Below are 22,632 nucleotides of genomic sequence, written 5' to 3'. Positions count from 1 at the left end.
GCACGGATTCGTCTCCCCCTACAGCGATCAGATCCAGTACCTCCCGTTTGGTCCATGCTGGAGCTCTTTTGCGATTCTGGGACTCCATGGTCACCTGTGCTGATGAGCTCTGCATGGTCACCTGTGCTGATCAGCTCGCCACGCTGGCCAAACAGGAAATGAAATTCAAAAGTTCGCGGGGCTTTTCCTGTCTACCTGGCCAGTACATCTGAGTTGAGAGTGCTGTCCAGAGCAGTCACAATGGAGCACTCTGGGTTAGTTCCCGGAGGCCAATACCATCGAATTGAGTCCACGCTACCCCAAATTGGACCCAGCAGGGTCGCTTTCAGTGCTAATCCCCTCGTCGGGGAGGAGTACAGAAATCGATTTTAAGAGCCCTTTAAGTCGACAAAAATGGCTTTGTCGTGTGGATGGGTGCAGGGTTAAATTGATCTAATGCTGCTAAATTCGACCTAAACTCGTAATGTAGACCAGGGCTAAGAGAGTGAGGAGGAAAAGCCCTTTCCAGGTTGGACGGACTGCCTACATACAGTGCCGCACAATTATTGTGTACTCTGGTGTGCAAGGCAGCTGTCTAGCTTATAGCATGCAGCCTCCGTGTTTAATTTGTGCAAAAATGGTCTTGGATCTTTAGTGAAAATTAAGAGCAAACAGGGCCTGGTTTTAAGTTTACATCCAAAACATCCACATACAGTTTACTGTGTGGAACTTCATTGTCTGCCTTGGGAAGCTAAAGGGTTGAGTTGACCCTGTAAGAATTTTAAACTGGTCTACCAGGCAGTCTAGGAATTCCAGACTTGATGGTTAGACGACTAAGCCAACCTTGCCAGCAGATGACTTGTAGCTGATAACTCATCCATGCACCTTTGCGAGACTGTAGTAAATCTATAATCTGAGATCTTCTGTTGCTCCTTGGAAGAAAAGGCTGACCTTGTAGTCCCAGGTGGAATTGTAATCCTCATAACAGTAAGTGTGCAAGACTCTTCTAGCAGTTATTTGGCCTTACACAGCCTTTTATGCAGCTCAGCATCTACTTTAACCCTTGACTAGCCCAGCAAAAGTGAAAAATGGAATGTGTTTCTTTGGGCAAAGACACACAAACAGCAGAGCTTTGTTAGACGTGAACATTATATTAGATGGTCTTTGCAACTGTATCTTTCGCTTCAGTGTTTCTGTATTCTGGAATTATACCCCTGTGCACGTTCTACATTAGGCCTATTATAGCTGCCTCACTTGCTACTTGGCTGCAAACTGTGAATTTGGATTGAAAAGTTTCATGCCCGGTTTGTTGGGGAGAAGTGGGAGGAGAGAGAGCATTAACTTTGTAACTGCTGGAAGTGCTTTTGTGATGGTTGCATTACTGTGGTATGCTACTGCTCTGTTAAAAGGGTAAGGAGTGAACTAAGCCTAGAGAGACTAACAATGTAAGAATGGGGAGGGGACAGAACAAAAGTTAAGTGGACACATAGGGACTTACCTCTAAGCTGCTCCATATTCCTGAGCATGCATTGTAAGTGAGTGCTATCAAGGCTTTGCTTTGACTTGACTTAGGCCTGGTCTGCACTACAGCGTTAGGTTGACATCAGGCAGCTTACGTCGACCTAACTCTGTAAGCATCTACAGTAAAATGTAGCTCCTACCAATACAAGTAGTCCAGTACATTAACTTAGGGTATGTCTACACTACGAGAGTAGTTCGATTTTAGTTAAATCGAATATGTGGAATCGATATTACAAAGTCGAACGTGTGTGTCCACACTAAGGACAGTAATTCGACTTTGTCAGTCCACACTAACGGGGCAAGCGTCGACATTGGAAGCGGTGCACTGTGGGCAGCTATCCCACAGTTCCCGCAGTCCCCGCTGCCCATTGGAATTCTGGGTCGAGCCGCCATTGCCTTCTGGGTAAAAAAATGTGTCGAGGGTGCTTTTGGGTAACTGTCGTCATCCAACCGTCACTCCCGCCCTCCCTCCCTGAAAGCGCCGGCGGGAAATCAGTTAGCGCACTTTTCTGGTCAGTGACAGCGCGGACGCCACAGCACTGCGAGCATGGATCCCGCTGTGACCATCGCTGCAGTTGTGGCCGTTGTCAACGCATCGCAGCTCATCATCGACCTTTCACTGAGGCAGATAGAGAGAAATCAGGCGAGGAGGCTACGGCACCGGGGTCAGGACCTGAACTCCGAGAGTAGCACACGCCTGTCTGAAACCACGACACCCAGTGCCGAGGACATCACGGTGGCAATGGGTCTTGTGGATACTGTGGAACGGCGATTCTGGGCCCGTGAAACAAGCACGGACTGGTGGGACCGCATAGTGCTTCAGGTCTGGGATGAATCCCAGTGGCTGCGAAACTTTCGCATGCGGAAGGGGACTTTCCTCGAACTTTGTGAGTTGCTGTCCCCTGCCCTGAAGCGCAAGGACACCCGGATGCGAGCAGCCCTGACTGTCCAGAAGCGAGTGGCCATAGCCCTCTGGAAGCTTGCAACGCCGGACAGCTACCGGTCAGTCGCGAACCAGTTTGGCGTGGGCAAGTCTACCGTGGGGGTTGTTGTGATGCAAGTAGCCAAGGCAATCGTGAAGGTACTGCTGTCAAAGGTAGTGACCCTGGGAAACGCGCAGGCCATCATAGATGGCTTCGCCGCGATGGGATTCCCAAACTGCGGTGGGGCTATAGATGGGACTCACATCCCTATCCTGGGACCGGACCACCAGGCCAGCCAGTACATCAACCGAAAGGGCTACTTTTCAATGGTGCTGCAAGCACTGGTGGACCATAAGGGACGTTTTACTAACATCAACGTTGGATGGCCGGGCAAGGTTCATGACGCTCGCGTGTTCAGGAACTCTGGTCTGTTTAGAAGGCTGCAGGAAGGTATTTACTTCCCGGACCACAAAATAACTCTTGGGGATGTGGAGATGCCTACAGTGATCCTCGGGGACCCAGCATACCCGCTAATGCCCTGGCTCATGAAGCCCTATACTGGCGCCCTGGACACAGAAAAAGAACTGTTCAACTACCGGCTCAGCAAGTGCAGAATGGTGGTGGAGTGTGCTTTTGGCCGTCTCAAGGGGAGATGGAGAAGCTTACTGACTCGCTGTGATCTCAGCGAAACCAATATCCCCATTGTTATTGCAGCTTGCTGTGTGCTCCACAATCTCTGTGAGAGCAAGGGGGAGACCTTTATGGTGGGGTGGGAGGTTGAGGCAAATCGCCTGGCTGCTGATTACTCCCAGCCAGACAGCCGGGAGATTAGAAGAGCCCAGCGGGACGCACTGTGCATCCGGGAGGCTTTGAAAGACAGTTTCCAGACTGAGCAGGGTCACCAGTGAATTTTAAGTTTGTGGACTCAGAACCTGAACTTGCCACCGTTTCTTTACCCAGTTACCGTTGACTATCCTCTCCAGTTACATACCCCCTTCACCCCCTTCCCAAAAAATAAAATCTGTTCTGTTTTGTTAATGAACACCGTTGTCTTTATTACTGTTTTCGCGGGAATGTTTTAAACCTGGGACGCAGACTGTGGCGGGGTGCGGGTTTACTGTTGTGATGCAAATGATGCTTCTAAACTCCAGGAATGACGGGTTCCGCAGTGGTGGACTGGTTGTTTCAACAGAGCCTGCCAGCCCTCCTGGGCGGGACAGCGTGTATGTGTCGGCTATGTGACTGTCTGGCAGGGGGAGGAGGGTTACAGCTCCCCTGCTGCGGGGCTCTGTGATGCATTAGATCTGTAACTGCCCTCCCCCGCCACAAAGTCACAGAGCAACCCCCCCCCCCCCCCCAGAACACGAAAACCACCTCCCAGATTGAACAGGGTCACTAGTCACTGCACTGGGTATGTGTCCTGATCCTGGACCTGACCCCGCCTCTGTACCCTGGTAAAGGTGACTGTCCTGTCCAATTACCATGCCCCTTCCCCTCGTTCAGACAGACTCTCCTCCAAAATAAAATCATGGAAACAGTAATTAACAGAAACGAATATTTTATTATGAACCAGACATGAAACGTGGGGGTTGAAACTTGCACGGGGGCTTCTGTGAGGTGTGTAGGAAAGGACTTTTAAAATTTTGGGGAATGAGAGCCTTCTAGTGCTAGAGCAGTCTGCAGGGGTTGACTGAAAGTTTTAACGGCCCTTGCCGCCCCTCCTTCTTTGTACTTTGGGTGAGGGGGGTGTGGGACTTGGTGGCGGGGGAGGGCGGTTAGAGAGAGACCGCAGCGGGGCTCTGTCCTCCTGCCTCCGGTCTTGCAGAACATCCACAAGGCGCCGGAGCGTGTCCGTTTGCTCCCTCAGAAGTCCAAGCAGCTTTTCAGTAGCCTGCTGGTCCTCCTGACGCCACCTCTCCTCCCGTTCCATGACTGCTCGGTGCATTTGTGACAAGTTCTCCCTCCACTGTGTCTGCTGGGCTGCCTGGGCTCGGGAGCAGCTCATTAGTTCTGAGAACATGTCCTCCCGCGTCTTCTTCTTCCTCCTCCTAATCTGCGCTAGCCTCTGGGAGTGTGCTGACAGGCTGGGTTGGGAGACAGTCGCAGATGTGTCTGTGTGAATGGGAAAAATGGAGTGAATTCCTGAGACAGATAAATGAAGTTGTGTACAAAGAACCTAGTCTTTCTCTGTGAACAAGACCATGCACTGCACCTCTCACATGCGCACTCAGGACAAGGTCGAATTTTCGGCCATCGCCTTCAGTGCCTGGGGTCCTGCAGTGGTCTTGCAGTTATCTGAGAAGCGTGGCAGGACACCTGAACTTCTGTAGCGTGCAATCATGGTAAGCCGTAGACTTCTGGCTGCTTAAAACTGTACTAGTAGCACTGGCCTCCTTTCACATTGAAAGCAATGCCAGTCTCTGCTGCCAGCAATCAGGACAGCATGAACTATGCCCCTGTCCCACCCCCTCGCGGCTGTTCCAGGGAAAGATCCCTGTATGCTGCCCCTCTCCCTCCACCGCGTGGCTGTAAAGCAGTCCCAATACTAACATTCCCCTCCCTAATTCAAAGCAGGGCGTAATGAGCGACATCACCCTGCTGAGGATCTCGGAGTCCCAGAGGGAAAGGATGTTTCGAGAAAGCCTTCAGAAACCAGGGCCGTTTGCCGCTATGCTCTGCAGGGCGATGATACCAGACTATCTGATGGTGTTGTGGCGCGGTAACGTGTCCTACCACGGAGGGCCCACTAAGATCGCCCTACCCAGGAACCTGATGAACAGGCTGGAAATGTACCTTCATGAGACCTACGAGGAGTTCTCCTATGAGGATTTCGCCTCCATCCCCGGCCATATTGACCGGATTTTCGCGTAGGTGCACTGGGACTAAAGAGTGGAGCGTCTTGGGCAGCATAATCATGACTTACCGGACATTGTAAAAAAAATTTTAAATACTTGGGACTAAATTGTGAAGAGCCTAAGGCAGACAAATCATGAAAAACCCTTTGTTACGATTGTAAATATTCCAGTTTTTTTGCAGATAATTGTTTACATGTTTAAGCACTTTAATAAACAGCCATTGTTAATATTATAAATATTCCAGTTCTTGTAAAAATAAATGTTTAGATATTTAAAGCACTCACTGCTTGATCCTTCCCCTGATTCTGTCTCCGGGGTAAGGGATGGGGACGGTTGGTAGGGGATCTCGGTAAGGGTGATGAAGAGCTCCTGGCTGTCGGGGAAATCAGCGGTGCCAGCGCTGTCGACTGCCTCGTCCTCCTCATCTCCTTCTTCATCTTCCCCGTCCGCTAACATGTCCGACGAGGAACCTGCCGCGGACAATATCCCATCCTCAGAGTCCACGGTCAGTGGTGGGGTAGTGGTGGCGGCCGCACCTAGGATGGAATGCAGTGCCTCGTAGAAACGGGATGTGTGGGGATGGGATCCGGAGCGTCCGTTTGCCTCTTTGGTTTTTTGGTAGCCTTGTCTCAGCTCCTTGATTTTCACGCGGCACTGCGTTGCATCCCGGCTGTATCCTCTCTCTGCCATGGCTTTAGAGATCTTCTCGTAGATCTTTGCATTCCGTCTTTTGGAGCGCAGCTCTGAAAGCACGGACTCATCGCCCCACACAGCGATGAGATCCAAGACTTCCCGATCAGTCCATGCTGGGGCCCTCCTTCTATTAGATTGCATGGCCATCTCTGCTGGAGAGCTCTGCATCGTTGCCAGTGCTGCTGAGCTCGCCACGCTGTCCAAACAGGGAATGAGATTCAAAGTGCTCAGACAGGAAAAGGAATTCAAATTTTCCCGGGGCTTTTCCTGTGTGGCTGATCAGAGCATCCGAGCTCGGACTGCTGTCCAGAGCGTCAACAGAGTGGTGCACTGTGGGATAGCTCCCGGAGCTATTACTGTCGATTTCCATCCACACCTAGCCTAATTCGATATGGCCATTTCGAATTTAGCGCTACTCCTCTCGTTTTGGAGGAGTACAGAAGTCGAATTTAAGAGAGCTCTATGTCGAACTAAATAGCTTCGTGGTGTGGACGGGTGCAGGGTTAATTCGATGTAACGGCGCTAAATTCGACATAAAAGCCTAGTGTAGACCAGGCCTTAATAACTCCATCTCCGCTAGAGGCATAGCACTAAGGTCAATGTAGTTAGGGCGCCCCATTGTCCATGTAGGCACTGTGTTACTTACATTGCCTGTTGGCTGTCAGCCCAGCAAGGGGCTCCCAGCTGGAGTCTCTGCCTACTCCCCAGGAGTGGGACTCCTGCTGACTTAACCATGTGGGCAGTGACAGCTGAAGCTCCTGGTGAGGGCGCACACCACCGACAGAAGGAGCAAGGTGTGGACGTGAACCATCGCTTTAATAACTGCAGCGGCTATATGTTGACTTAACATGTCGACTTAATATTGTAGGGTAGACATGCCCTTATTATCACCATGTTGATGTGAAATCCTAGATGGGGCTTCTATCAAAGGTGCATGGCCAAATTCTGCTGTTTTACTTGTTTAGATTCCAGCTATGCTATCTGTAAAATATTTTTTTACAAAGCTAAAAATGTTTCTAAACCCTATCAGTCCAAAAACAGCAGATAAAACCAGGAAAATCAACTCCGTTTCTCCTGGATTTTTGCCTTTTTGTTCTCCAGATGTCACTGTGGTCTGCTAGGCTCAGTACCCTGTGAATTAGGTTTTAGTAATTTCCTCCTCCTCGTTCCAGAGCTTATTGATCAGTATCAGAAGGCCCCTTACAATAGATATGGTAGGTTCCTGATGGGGGATTCTCTTCTGAGAGAGGGGTGCAAGCTTCACAGTACAACTTCAACAAATAAAAAAGTGAGATCCTGCAAGAAGGGGAGAGAAAGAACTAGTGAAGGAGAAAAGAGGCTCCAGGGAAAGCAGTAAGAAGTTACACAATTAGTCTGTACCTTCAAAGGCATTCTTAAATACTAAGAACCTACACGTGGACTCTTGATACACCATTTGCTGTGCATATGCTTGTTATACATACATATATTGATGATCACTGTTTGTCATCTGGTTGGCTAATTAAGCACTCAAACTGAAGAGTCAGTATAACTTCACAACTTAGAAATTTTTTGGAAGCTCATTGAAGTGAGGCGTGAAGGTTGTTGGTTTATGGGTGTTTTTTTGGGGGGGGGAGGGGGGCGGGTGAGCCCAGTTACATCTGCTGGGGGACCGCTTCTGTTAGGTTCCTTGCTAGCAGTGAATTGTTCATTAATTACACTGAAACTGGCAAGGCTATATATTTGCTTTGGAAAGACCCAGGTGTATTCCAGACCGAGAAAAGAGAGTTTCGCTCTTTAGGATGTGGTGCTGGATTGGAGAAAGAGACTGAATGTGCTTGAACACTCTCAGTGGTTGTATGAAGAATAAATAACTTCTCAGGAGTGACATTAACTATCACGACCTAGAAGGCAGCAGTTGTTGAATATCCTGGCTGGAAAGGAGAGGTCATGCAATTAAAGTGAAGAATTTACAGAATTTGAAAGGGTGGGAGGGCAGAATAGTGACACAAATTTAGAGTGAATTAGGGAAACACTATTTGGATTAGAGCAGGAGCATATGTCTTTTGGATGTGTGTTGCAGGAAGATCTTGAGGGAGCTGCAGGTGGGTTGTTCATCATTGTCTTCTGATGTCCTGAGGAAACATTGGGGCCAATTTTTGACACTTAGTGACACTGGTGATCTGCAATGACACTGGGGGCTGGGTAAAACTTATTGGAGAGGGATGTGGAATCAAAACTAAATTTACTAGCAAGACTTCAGGGTTTTTTTTTTTTTCTTGTTCTGGATTTACTACTAACTTTATTTCAGTGTGTAAAATCTGAGAGAACCTGATTTTGGCCCCTACATTATTTAGATTAGAGTTAAATTCCCTACCCGCTCTCCAAGCTTCTTGAAACCCCTTCCCACAGGGCTGGCTAGCATCCTGCCTGGGCTGTTGCCGCTGCAGGTTCACAGCTGACATACACTGAAAGTGTAAAACTCCTAGTAAGCACTTCAGTGGATAGCTGAAGGCCTTTTAAGATTCACCGCCACAGTGAAAGAGCTACTTGGACTTCTGTTGCCAGAAACTCCTCAACCATCTCCAGTCTGTGTTGTATGGAAACGTGGCTTTGTTCAGAATCTACATATGTTAACGATGTTCAAATTAGAAATGTACTTCAGTTCAGTTTGTTGAAGAAATTATCAACTTCTACTTTCAACCTGAATATTTGAGTTCTAAAACAGGCTAGTATCTAAAAAAATGCAATTTTACTATTTCACCTGAAAAAATTAATCCTGATTCCAAACGCACATCCCCCTCAAAAAAATTATCCAAGAAATAATTAAGTTAAATGGGTGCCCAGAAACCTGCCTTACCTATGCTATGCCTCCTGTCGATGAGCTCAACATCATATTCATTAAGGGAGAATGATTAATCACTTCTGTTTGTTAATTGAACTGTTTTAGCAGGTTTTGTAGTGCTTCCCTGAGCATGAGTTCAGAATGAAGCGGCGATTGGATGAGCAGGAGTCACCGGTGTACACGTCACAGCAGAGACGTATCACCAGCAGCACAGAAGCTTTCCAACACCAGCAGCGTGTGCTTGCTCCAGCACCTCCTGTATATGAGGCGGTTTCGGAGACCATGCAGTCTGCCACTGGAATTCAGTACTCTGTAACTCCCAGCTACCAGGTATGCTCGCTTGTTACTTAGTGTGAACCAGAGAATAATTCAGTCTCGTTGTGTGAACAACAACGACCATACAATGCAAGATGCATGTTTAATAATCTATGGTGGGGTTCTACATGTGACAGCAATTATTATTTTGCCAACAATTGCCTCTTAAATTAAGACCCCAATTTAACAGTATATTTAAGCACGTGCCTGATTTTAAGCACTTGCTTTAAGTCCCATGATTTTAGTGGCAACTGATCACAAGCTCAAAATTAGGTATGTGCTTAAGTACCTTGCTGAGTTAAGGCCTAAATTGGGGACCCTCATACCCTGAACTCTGAATTATCTCCTATTCAGAAGTAGGCCAGTAAGTGGGGTTCCCCCCCCCCCCCCCCCTTTTAAGTAGGATAGTTTGTCCTGCATCCTGTCAACCTTTGCTGTGGTCTTTTCAGCTCATAAACTCAGCAAGACTGGATTGGATCAATACTTGGATGGGAGACTTCCAGGGAAAATCCAGGTGCAGCGGGAAGTGATGCGAGTGATTGATTAGGTGGCATTCTTCCCTTTGAGCTCCTGACTTTTTGTGCTTATTAAAGGAACATTGCCAATTTGAACATTGCGTCATCTGAAAAATTTGTACTTATTAATCTAATAGCAGCATGTAAGATTTCTGTAAATTGAAACACGAGAGAGAAATATTTGTCCTCTATTTTTCCCAGTGTTTTAGTTTTTGCCAGCACTCTATATATCATCCTTGCCTTGGTTTTGTTGCTAGTCAGTTGCACTTCCCATCTCATGCACTGGCCTGGGGACCAACTCATGTGCGCACGCTACCCCAGGCTCTCCAAAAGGATGTTCACTACTAACAGCAACAGCAGGCAGATAGCAGGCAGGCATGTACTCAGAGATGGGGATAGAGGTCTGGAGAGTTGGCCCAGGTAAGTTTGATGTTGCTCTCAGGCCTTCTTAAGAGTCTTCTAAATGTGAATGGGGGAGCAAAAAAACCTTGCTTGTTTTTTGTTTTGTTTTGAAGCAGGTGCTCTATTAAAAAAACTGGATTCTTTTAAATCAAATTTTTAAAAAATTCAAGCTAAGTATTCATTAAAGAATTTTTAAATTGAACTCTTTTTGCTCCTTTATGATGTATAAAGGAGGCTGAAAAGTGCATGTTCAAAAGAGTTTGTTCTGCTTGTCTTTCTGGATTTTTCTAAAGGTAAGCATCAAGTTTGGGTCTTCACAGGTTTTTGCTGGAGGATCTCTGGGGGGTCCAAAGGATATTAATTGAGAGTTCTAACACCTAAATTGAAGAGCTGTGGTGTTGAATCTTTAACAAAGGCTTTCTTTATCTAAAATGTTCGTCATTGTGCCATTAAATAGGTGGTAGTAGAGTCAAACTCTGGTTTTGTTTCTATCTCATAGAATCAGAGTTTAAGGGCAGAAGGGACCACCAGATCATCTAGTCTGACCTTCTGTATCTCACAGGCCGCCAGCCCTACGCAGCTCATGCACACTAAACACAACAACTGAAATGAAACCAAAGTATTGCAGCCCACAGGAGACTAGAACGTTATGATCCATGGGCAGAGAATAGGAGGGACCCCGGTGCACCGATGCCTGCAGCCCCCAAGATGGCAGGGAAATGCTTAAGTGAGAGAGACCCAGAAAATACTGGCAAGTGACCCGCACTTACACGCTGCAGAGGAAGGTGAAAACCCCCCAAGGTCACTGCTATTCTTTCCTGACCCCACATTCGGTGATCAGATGGACCTTGAGCATGTGAACAAGAATCAGCCAGCCAAGTAGCTGAGAGAGAATGCTTAGTGCCACCTTAGAGCCCTGGCCACCCCCCAAATGTCCCATCTCCAGCCATGGCCATCTCTGATGTGTTAAAGGAAGAAGATTAAAAAAAAAAAACCCTGCCAGAATACATGCAGGGAGGAGAATCCTTCCTGTCCCCTGCCAGTGGCTGGCTGAAACCCTGAAGCGTGAGCTTTTTAGGAATGTAAAACATAAACCAAATATGAGCCTTGGGGCTGTTGAGCCCTGCCCCCACCATCAAAAGTAACCCCGATCATACAATTGCACTGATAAATTTGTCCAAATCTGCCTTAAAATCCCTTCCCCTTCTTACTTTCGCTCCAGGCTCTTGTGGTGGTGTCACGTCACTAGTTCTCCAGTCACCAGAGAGCTTTCCAGGCTGGACAAGACCTGAATTTCTATCATAAACTCAGAGAGGGTTCCCGCCTTTTGTACTTCTGAAAAAAATCTTCAAGGCCTTTGTAAATCAGAGAAAATGAAAGAAAACAGCCTTTTTTTTTTTTTTTTTTCCTTTTTGCAGGTCATGGTTAAAGAGCCCAAAATGCATTTAATGAATAAGGCTGTTAGTCTTGGTGCTATGGTGAAAGTACAGACTTGGTGACATTCTGCCAATTCAAAATTGTAGTTTGTATTTTTTTATCCAGAGATGCTGAAGCATTTATTTATAAACAGCTACAGTGCACAGCTGCCCAAGGAATTGGATAAAGGTGGTTATATCCATTTTACAGATAGTCACCAGATGAAATACATGCAGCATCTGTGCATTCAGGAATGGATAGGACTCGAGGCTGCTTTTAAACTAGCTTCACAATAAGTAGCAGTTGTTTCACCACAGAAGTGTTGCATTTCAGTACAGTGCGGGTTGCGCCTTGATGAAAGGCGCTATGTAAGTCCATGTCCGCACTGAAGCATGAATTGTTAGTGTACACAGTTTTTCCAATAGGGAATTTCCAAGAGCAGATAAAGCCCTAACCCCCAGCTGCTTTCTTATCTTCCTTCCCCAGGTGTCGGCTGTGCCACAGAGCTCAGGCAGTCATGGCCCTGCTATAGCGACCGTCCATAGTGGACATCATCACACTACACCAGTGCAGCCTCATGGAAGCCAGGTGGTGCAGAGTCATGCTCACCCGACCCCTCCAGCAGCACCAGTGCAGGGGCAGCAGCAGTTCCAGAGGCTTAAGGTAACATCAAGCTCCAATTGATCATTCTGTAAAATGGGTGTTTTGAAGGGCAGCATCTGCTTAGTTGGTGGTAGTTTCATCTGCACAGGTATCTGATCTAACTGGATGAGATATCTCAGGTAATAGTTGCTGATTTTGTAATAATGTTTTTGTAATGAAGGGCGGTTAGGTTAGATTTATGGACGACTTGGTGGGAGTTGGAACTTGGCCTTTGGCATGGTGTTCAGAACAAACCCAAGGAGTCTGGCATAAGCATTATGTGTAGGTAATACAGAGTCCCATGTAGTCTGTGCTGTACCAATGTTCATCAGCAAAACCCCTGACTTCTGTGACATGGTAAACTCTGTGGTGAGCTTCAGTTTGTGTAGCAGCCTAAATGAATGGAAAAATCACATTTTATTGAATGTCAAAAGTAAGTATTGAAGTACTGTATATTCATTCAATAAAATCTTTAAAGCTATCGACTTCTGTGTGTGTTATGCTGCTGCAGAGCAGGCAGCAGTTTCTGAGGCCTGTGCCAGAAGTTTGGGGGTAATCTGGGGCCCTTGGCTATTGCATATGTAATACCAGCCTCCCAGAAGAGCCAGTTGGACTGCCTGTTAAAAGCTTTCCTTATGAGCCACAGAAGCCTGGAATTCATGACTTGAAAGCTGGCCCTATACACTGTTAATATTTCAGTATGAAGAAGGGGATTTAGACTGTGTAAGCCAAAGACTCCCCCTCCTGCCTCCGTTAATGCATTTTCTTTTCAAATGCTGTAGCAAAATAATGAAATCTGGAATTCTAATCAACAGGTTTGGGGAGGAAAGAAGGTGGGCCAAGGAGCTTTGATGCAGAGCCCATGTGTGAAAGGGTTAAACTACCACAGCATCTAGAGGCTTTTCTGAATGTTTCCTGAAAATGTTGCTTTGCGTGGGTGGGTGTTGCGGAGATGCTTGGGAGTGAGCAAGGCTCTGTTCTTACACTGTTTGCAATGAATTCCCTTAACCCCCTTCCCCCACCAAAAATAACACATTGAAGTGGTTAAATTCAGATCAGCTGTAGTAAGCACACATGTATATGATTCTGTGTCTATTTCTTACTCCTCTCTTTTGGAAAACATATTGAAGTGTCTTTGGTTGCTCCCACATTTTAAAACAGTAAACAGAGCAACAGAGTGCTTACTTTCCAGGGGACCTACTTTCCCATATTCTGGGATCAGATTCTGCTCCTTTTGAAATCAATGGCAAAACCTCTGATGGTTCAAGATCAGACTTTAGATGAATATGGATTAAAAACTCTTTTAATTAGCTTTTTAATTAACTTCAGTATTTCCCATACAATAAAACAGGAACAACTCCAGTGACAGTCTCAGATATTATTCCAGAAGGCTTCTATTGCATGTAGAGCTTTCATACCTCCAGACAATCTGGTAATGAGCAAAGTGGGGGATGGATGGCTCTTGCAGTATATTCATTTGTAGCCTGACTTTCAGACATAAGAAGCAGCCAGAAGTCTCACTGAGGGCTGTGGTTGCTCAGACAGCACCTCCTGAAAATCAGACATAGGGATATGGACCATTCATAAATAGAAACTAAGTTTCCACATGGCATTTTTGCTGTTTGAGATACATCAGAGTTAACATCCACAGTTAGCATTTCCAAATCCTTATGAGCCAAATTGAAATGTCTGGCTCTTGATTTAAAAAAAAAAAAAAATGCAAGTGTGTACCTGGCAGCACTAATACATGGAATTTCCTCCTAGGGTCCCCCACCATGTTTATTTTTAGACTTCAATAATAATTTCCACAAAAAATGTAGGAAAAATAATGCATGCCCAGCTCTGAGTTTTTACTAACAATCACCCCAGCCACTGATGAAATGGTTACTTTGAAGAGTGTTCACTGGGACTATTTCTACTGATGCATACATTGCATCATCACAGAAAAATACCAGCAATAGAATGTGGCTGTGTCAAATGGTCAGGTAGCACTGATTATAAACCAGCCAATGTTATGATCAGGCTGCTACCTAATTGCTTACTCTTAGTGGTTTACTGTAGGCAGTTGCCTTTCCAAATGTGTGTTCATGCGCAAGAGTGGTCACCTACTTTTCTCTGAGGTATATTTTTAGCTCCTTTATTTTGCTCACAGGTGGAGGATGCGCTGTCCTATCTTGACCAGGTGAAGCTGCAGTTTGGTAGTCAGCCTCAGGTCTACAATGATTTCCTGGACATAATGAAGGAATTTAAGTCTCAAAGGTAACAACTTATGTTCTGCTTTCCTCATATTAGATAGAAAGTGTGTGCGCGCGCGCGCATGTGTGTTTGAGAGATGCGGGCAAGAGATGGTTAGCACTTTCCACTTTGGAGATTATCCGTCTCTTGGTAATCTCTAGAGTCCTCTTCCTCCTGTTTGCTCCATCCATGCTGCTGGTTGGAAAGTGCTGGGAAGTGCAGTGTTGATCAGTATTTTCCATTCTGGAGCCCAAGCAGGTCCCTTCATTTGTGCCAAATCTCTGCTTAGAGAGTTGGAGTTCACAGGTTCAGTCCTTACAGCTGATTCATTTGGTTGTCTGCTTGCCAGTAGCTGCAGAGCGGTCAGACTTGTGACCAAATCACATTGAGTTAGTGTTATTTGGACAAATAAAATTGCTCTTACGTTACAGTCAAGTTAAATAACACATGAGTAAGAATCAGTTTTGTCTGGTTTCCTGGCTTTGTCGCAGGCTAACGATGGCTAGATAAAAATTTGAGTGGAAAGTAAAGTTCCGTTGTGTGGGGTTCCTGGTTTGCCAATGAGAGCCCTTTGCAAGATCTGTGACCTTTCTATCTTCTTGTTTCTTTTCAGTATTGACACTCCAGGGGTGATCAGCCGCGTGTCTCAGCTCTTCAAAGGTCACCCTGACTTGATCATGGGCTTCAATACCTTCTTGCCACCTGGCTACAAAATTGAGGTGCAGACTAACGATATGGTGAATGTGACAACACCAGGGCAGGTTCACCAGATCCCCACGCATGGTCTCCAGCCACAGCCACAGCCGCAGCCTCAGCATCAATCCCAGCCTTCAGCACAGTCAACCCCAACCCCAGCACAGCCTGCACCACAGCCACCACCTGCCAAAATCAGCAAGGTGAGACTTTGGATACCACAGGCAGAGTGAACCACCTAGTCCCTCTTTAGAAATGGTAGGGGAAACTAAAGATTGCAAAGGGCTTAACATTTCATCAAAGGAAATGTAAAAACTGAAATATCTGTAAAATCACTTTTGCAACTTTTTCACATCATGAAAACTACAGTAAACATGTACCAGTTTGGCTCCGCAGCAGCAGCTGTGAGTGTGCATGTGAATGATAGGATGATCACTCATGGAGACCATCTCTGGAGAGCGGTCATATTGCCTGGTGATACGATATGAGTGTGAAAATAATCAGTCACTGAATTGCCAGCACAATGAAAAGGACCATATGTGAATATAAATGGTTCGACAGAATTGTTCAGGAAATTATGACTTTGGAGAAGTCTTAGGATGTAAAGTAAATTTTAGATGGAATGTGAAGTGATGGATTTGGTCCAAAACTTCAGAAACTCCTTTTTTTTAATTTTAGTTTTGGAGCAGGCAAATTCAGGTATGAAGTGGTGACTCTATTTTTGTTACTGTAACATCTCAAAACCCTAGTTTGTGCTCCTTGCCTAAATAGTCTCTTTGGCTCCAGCTTAGTTTCCTTTCTTAAAAGCTTTTACTTTAAAAAAAAAAAAAAAAAACCCTCACTAATTGGTTTAGGAATATTGCTTTGATTAAAAAATGAATTTGCTATCCAAAATCAATAAATTATTTCAAACCTTTCCATTGGAGACTACCAAAGAACATGCAAGCCAACGTTATACACTTTATTTGGGGGAAGAAAGATACCCAGAGTCTCTAGCAAAATGTGGTAGAGACCAATATCCAAGGATGGTCTGGTAGGCCCAGAATAAGTGCCTTTTTTAGATAGCTCAGCTGCACTTGATATGGAGCCCTGATAAATCATTAGATAAGTATTGAACAGCGAGGACTTCTTGATATTCCCCTACATTATTTTTATTTTCTGCTAAGAAACAGAAACCTTGATGGAAGGGTTGTCAGCTGTATGAAACTCCCATGTAGAATTTTCCATTGTTGTTTGCAGTGTTGTAGCTGTGTTGGTCCCCAGATATGAGAGAAACAAGATGGGTGAAATAATATCTTATATTGAACCAACTTCTCCTGGTGGAAGGGACAAGCTTTTCAGCTTCACAGAGCTCTCTCATATGACCTGAGGAAGAGAACTCTATGAAGCTTGAAAGCTTGTCCCTTCCATCAACAGAAAGTGGTCCAATAAAAGATATTATCTCACTCACCTTTGTATCTGTCATGTAGAATTTTAACAGTTGGGGTAATTAACCACTGGAACAATTTGCCTTGGGACATGGTGGATTCTTCTTCTCTTGAAGTCTTTTTAATCAAGTTTGGGTGTCTTTCTAAACATGCACTCTAGCTCAACCAGAAATTATGGACTTAATGCAGGAATCACTGGTGAAATCCTGTGTCCTGAGTTATGCAGGAAGCCAGACTAGATGACCATAACCTTTCCTTTCTCCAACACTGGTAGCATGCAGCAGGATTCTCTGACAATTAATAGAACCTCAGAGTGATGAACTAATGGTAGTTCTCTTCTGCCTTTATATAAAAATGATACGCCCAAAATACATGAAGAGAACATTAAGGTTGGTTGGAAAGTCAAGCATTCAAATGTTAGGAAATCTCAGATTTCAAGTCCCTGCTCCAAAGCGTGGAAGCCCTAGAGCGTCTCAATGAAATTGTTGTAAGCATTTGTTTTAGCATGGGCAAAACATGCTTTTCCTTGATCTCCTTCTCAGAACTAGCTGAACTGTTTATACTGAAACTTTAGCCTGAGGCAGATGCCAGGCATAAGAAACTTGAGCTTGAAGAGTTAGTTTGGCAAAGTTATAAGCAACTGAAAACAACGTCCTATAATGGGAGGTTTAGGGCAATCTTAGTCTCCAAAATACAGCTTTGATGCATATTGGAAGGCAGTGGAGGGTGAAGTATTTTCAGTTGCATTGAAAATTACTAGCTCCAAGTTGGCTCTAGACCCTTCTGTGATTTTATTGAGCCTCCTACTAAAGGGTAGCGACCAAATTTTAAAATCCTAAATTTATTTTCATATTTGTTAGTGTCAGTTTTGTGACTTCTAACTGAATATTGGAAAAGGAAAGTATCTTCAGATGCAATTGCCTGGCTTTATGAAGTACAGGATACCTTCATAATGGAGACAATAACTAGCCACCATGGAGCAATTTAAGTCTATGCAGTTTGGTTCCTGTTAATTCGAAAGATGAAGAGACAAAAATGGCTCAGCTAAAATCAAGTTGCTCTGTAATATCAAAATATGTTTCCTCACTACTTGAAAGGTGAGGTCTTTCTCTGTTTTACCAAGTGTGCTTTGTATCAGCTCTTTAGATGATTGTCACATCCTAAGTTAGTTTTCCTTTGTTTTAGTTATATGTATTCATTCAGTACATCCATTAATATTCAGAATCCGTTTTTGAAAATAAAAATAAAATTCTGTCCAGGATCAACCATTAGGAAATTTTCTTGTGTGGGTGAGCTGCTTATTGTGAAGACAACGTTCACTTAGTTTTAGTGTTAGTCCCTTTCCTCTTCCATTTCCATCAGTGTAAAAAAAATTTGCTGTAACACTCCCAGCTGTGGAGTTAAGTACACCAAGAAATGAGCATGCCACAAATCCCAGTGCTAAAACATATGGGTGGGGCTATTTCACTGGGCATTAGTATCATCAAGGTATGTCCAGCCTACTCAGCCTCTCCATTGGTCAAATCAAAGTACCTTGGGTAGACTGAGCTTCCATCTCACAGAGGTACCCCGTGCATGGTGCTTTGCTATTGGCATCAGTTGTGGGAACATCTCCTCCCCCCGCCGGGTTATTGTGTGCGACTGATTTTGTTGAGTTCTAATACTACTTGTTCTCTTCCTAGGATTTGATCTGAATGAAATAAACTACCGCAACGCAAATCTCTAAGACAAAACTAAGTGTCCCTTTTCTTCTCAGCCATCACAATTGCAGGCACATACGCCAGCCAGCCAGCAGACTCCCCCAATTCCTCCATATGCATCACCACGCTCTCCACCTGTGCAGCCTCATACACCTGTGACAATCTCTCTTGGAACCACACCATCTCTGCAGAACAATCAGCCGGTTGAGTTTAATCATGCCATCAACTATGTCAACAAGATCAAGAATCGGTTCCAGGGACAACCAGACATCTATAAGGCCTTCCTGGAGATCCTCCACACGTATCAGGTTAGTGGAACACTGTATACATGCACTACCCATGCAGGTGCTTTTGAGTATGTATAAATGTGTGTGTCATGCCTTACCATAGAAAATTAACTTACACCTGTATTGTGTATTTGAAGGGGCTATGCGGAAGATTGACATACTTGGGGATTTCAAGTAGTAAACAATTAGCTGTGGGGGGGCAACTTGTGTATTTCAAACCAGTTTAACTTTGCATGAGTTAACAGTGCCAAATCAGCGTTTGTCTGTAGTTGCAATTATCTGAAATAGTGGGCAGTATTTTTAAACGCAAATGTTGAATGAACCTGGGACATAGAGGGGTGATGCATATAATGCATCTACATACAGTAATGTGAAGGAGAGAGAACAAGCTATCCGGCATCGGTACCCTATCAGTTGATGTTTGGCCCCTGAGCATTTGGAATGACTCTTTCGTTTTCAGAGGAGCTGCCAGCCACCATCTTCAATTTTTCTTTCGGTTGCTGATTTTCCAGTTAGCAATACAGGAGCAACAAACATAAACTCAGCTCAGGGATGAATGTTTTGAGTTGCATTAAGTATTGCTCCCTAGAGAAAGAAAAGCAGAAACTAGGGAAGGCAGCTGTAATGGTTCTTGTTTCCTTTGCTCTCACACATCCCCGTTCCTGTGACAGAAAGAGCAGCGGAATGCCAAGGAGGCAGGTGGTAACTACACACCAGCTTTGACAGAGCAGGAGGTGTATGCACAGGTGGCGCGCCTCTTCAAGAACCAGGAGGATTTACTCTCTGAGTTTGGGCAGTTCCTGCCAGATGCTAACAGCTCTGTGGTGAGTTCAACCCCACTAATTAGTTGGTAGAAAGCTGGCTATGCAAGAAAACTGAGTTCAGAAAAGTACACTGCTTTCCTGTTTGCTAAATGTGTTTTCAAACAGTCTTTCATTGCACATGGGGAAAAGAGGGCAGGGAATACAGCCTCTGTTGACAAATCTTTAAATGTGACTCCTGTGCCTCAAAGACCTGTTCTAGGACTATAATCACTGCTGTAAAATGCACTGGTCAGCTAGAGCTAAGGTGATGGGGTTTCACATGCACCTTTGCCCCAGCACCAGAAGCTCACATCACTAATAGTCTTGTGGGGTTTTTTTAAATAAGCTGTTAAGCAAGACAACTGCAGAGAAAGTGGAGTCGGTGAGAAATGACCATGGTGGAACAATCAAGAAACCCCAGCTCAACAACAAGCAACAAAGACCCAACCAAAATGGCTGTCAAATCAGACGGCACTCAGGAACTGGAGCAACCCCACCAGTGAAGGTAAGAACATGCATAGTTCACAGCTTTTCTCGAGCAAGTAATGGTAATAAGTGAAAATTGAGGGCACAGAATATAATGCACTTTACGTACTTGTTTATATTGAGGCTCACAGTCCAGGTTATGACTAGATTGAGGGTGAAGGCGACCTGCCCAGGCTTCTGGTTAGACCCTTTTAGGTCTGCCTTTACGTGCAGGATTTAGTAGTATCCATACAAAGAGGGCTAGAGACTTAGATGCAGCCTGTGTGAGCGTGGCAGTAGTTACCCGTGGAGAAAGAGGAACAGTGCTTGGTTTCTTTTCCTATGTTGCTAGAGAATACACAGGGATATGTTTATTGATTATATTGTTTTATTTAATAAAGCAGCATTTGGAGGGAGTAGATAGGGAGAAGCCTCAGTAAATTTGACCAAGTGACAGGTTGTCTAAAAAGCTTGCAATGCTGTTCTCAAGGCATTTGGGGGAAGTAAAAAAGGGGACTAGTTACCGTGTATCGCAGAGGTTGCATTAAATCAAAACTCAGTGCAGGTACATTGGACTCTTGTCTGTTCTTCTCATGATAAAGGTAATTTGAGAGTTCTGATGAGTCTGTGTTCTGTTAGCCAAGCCTTGCCTTTACAAGCTACCAGAGTTTCTGGGTGGATAAGGCTTTGCAATGAAACAGAAATGGCAAAGTGGTCTAGTGTTTGGGTATTGAGGTTGTAAGGGTCAAGTTTGCCTCTTTTCTCCTTGTGCTGGTAGTCTTATCCAGTGATCCCAGACCTCTGCATTTTGCTTTGTAAAGGACAGGAACAGCACCCATCTCTCTAGTAATTTAATCCCCCTTGCCTCCAGAATGACAGAGCAAATAACAATAACGGTCAGCTTCCAGCAATCCTCTGAGAATGAGATGTGCATCTGTGAGGAGGGAGGGATCCTTAAAGACCCCGGGAACAAATAAAAGAAGAGAGCAAAGAAATGCAGAAACTATGGGGCGGTGCAAGATTGGAGTAGGTGGGAGAGATTCTGGCAGAAATCAAAAGGAGTTTGTCTTCATTGTTGTTAAGTACAGAACTAATATATTGAGGTGTATTCTGTGCAGTGACTGTTGCAAATGACTTGATGATTAAACATTATTTGAAGTTTTGCTGCTAGTGAAAAATAAAGCCTCCCCGCCCATCAAATAGGAATGTGAGGAAAGCAATTATGCAAAGTCCAGGGGAAACAAAGAGGGAAGCGAAGTGAATATTTTAATTTTGGGGTACCAGTAGAAACTCAAATATAATTCTCCTCCTAAAAACTTGATGTTGACTGCTCTATTTGAAAGTATAGTACATTCTCGCTATAACAAACCTGTTGGGATCCAAGCCTTTTGTTCGTTAGCCAGGGGTTTGTTATAGCAAAAAGACAATCAAAACGAATGGGGGGCTGGAGCTCCGAGCTTTCAGCCCCGAGCGGTGGGGCTGCGACTCTGGATTTCAGCTGCGGGAGAGGGGAGGTGGGGTAGGGGCCCACTCCTTAGTTTCTGCCCTTGGGCTCAACATATGAGGCTGGATAAAAATTGTGCAGGCATGTGCAAAATGTTTTTGTTTTTTTTAAACACAGTACAGTATTGTACTGTACTTAGGCTCCAGGAACCAGGTTCGTGATAGCCAAAGGTTCGTAATAATGAAGGGCATTATAGCAACGATGTACTGTACATGGGGTGTCAGGGAAGTTGAAACACATGCCCTGGCATGATAGATGTGCAAAACATGGTTATTGCATATTTTAATCCCTCTTTTGTGGTTTTACTTTTGCTTTTTGCAGAAGAAACCAAAGCTGCTTGGTTTAAAGGACCAGTCATTGGCAGAAGCCAGCAAACATGGGGTGGGGACAGAATCTCTGTTCTTTGAGAAGGTGAGTGATGAAATTCTGAATAGACAGTTCTGCGCATCTGATTCATGCTCAGAGCAAATTGGTTTTCCAATGTGAGTATACACAGCAAAGTCTGTGGCGTTCTCTCCAGAATGAGATTTCTGTCATCTTTTAACTACGTGTGCCATCAGCTGGTCTTTACATCTGATATATATTCATTTTTAAAAATTCTGTGCATGTCCCTGCCCCTAAAGTCCATCTCTGGCTCTTCAGCTGCCTTTGATCCACAGTTTTGTCCCCTCTGGGTAGGTAGAGTTGGCAGCAGAGCCTAACTGTCAGGGGTTGTGACTGCCAATTCTCATGGAAGACAAAAATCTGCAAGAAAAGGCATCTTTGTTCATAGTTCACATTTATCTCCCGTCACTCCAGGCCCCGTATGCTACTGGTGACATGACTGGCCTACCTTGTTGTGTTGGCACTGTCACTCTTTCCATTCCCTTCCCCTGGCCAACTGCATGAAGTGAGGGAACTTGGCTTAAATGAGTCGGTTGCATTGTAAGCTACATTTTCCTGAGTGGTAACATACCATGTTGTGCAGTTGTTACCTATTTCTTGCCACATCTCCTGGCCACACAGACTAGACTGAGGCAGGTAGGCAGTATGGGATGTCTCCAAGTAGTCCCTTGTCCTCTTCCCTGATGTGTCCACAATTTTCTCTCTCCTCCATTGCATGGAGCATGTAACCCCAGGTAAATGGTCATTTTAACTATATATCCACGTGCTAGTGACACCATCTTGGTCCCTGGGACATGGCACAGTTTTCAGGCCAGGTAATGGTAACCAAAAGCCCATATGTTGCTTGGAAAACACTGAGGTGTTAACCTGAGTAAATGTAGAAATCCTTGCAGTAGAGTCTGAATCACAACGATGAATAACCTGATGATGCTACTGCTCTATTTGATGTGTAGATGCAAATCGTTCTCATGTGGGAAGGTAATGGTGTTCTAAAGAATCTGATTCAGCTGTGTCTGACTGAGAAGAGGAGGGTTACAAACACCACTTTG

The 22,632-nt window shown here is 44.9% G+C and overlaps 1 protein-coding gene across 1 annotated transcript in view; it reads left to right on the top strand.

The window, feature by feature from the left end:
* Positions 1-22,632, top strand: part of SIN3A (SIN3 transcription regulator family member A) — a 69,830-nt gene that overhangs the window by 20,150 nt on the left and 27,048 nt on the right. Inside the window, exons 2-9 of the mRNA XM_065412777.1 lie at positions 8,901-9,125; positions 11,930-12,106; positions 14,238-14,344; positions 14,934-15,216; positions 18,197-18,448; positions 19,099-19,251; positions 19,577-19,735; positions 21,521-21,610. Of these exons, the coding sequence (XP_065268849.1) occupies positions 8,937-9,125; positions 11,930-12,106; positions 14,238-14,344; positions 14,934-15,216; positions 18,197-18,448; positions 19,099-19,251; positions 19,577-19,735; positions 21,521-21,610 (1,410 nt within the window). The 5' untranslated portion in view covers positions 8,901-8,936. The remainder of the gene's footprint in view (positions 1-8,900; positions 9,126-11,929; positions 12,107-14,237; positions 14,345-14,933; positions 15,217-18,196; positions 18,449-19,098; positions 19,252-19,576; positions 19,736-21,520; positions 21,611-22,632) is intronic.

This window comes from Emys orbicularis, chromosome 10 (genome assembly GCF_028017835.1).
Source record: "Emys orbicularis isolate rEmyOrb1 chromosome 10, rEmyOrb1.hap1, whole genome shotgun sequence".
Lineage (NCBI taxonomy): Eukaryota > Metazoa > Chordata > Testudines > Emydidae > Emys > Emys orbicularis.
The sequence above is the reverse complement of the archived record's forward strand: the minus strand, read 5'-3'. Positions and strand labels throughout refer to the sequence as shown.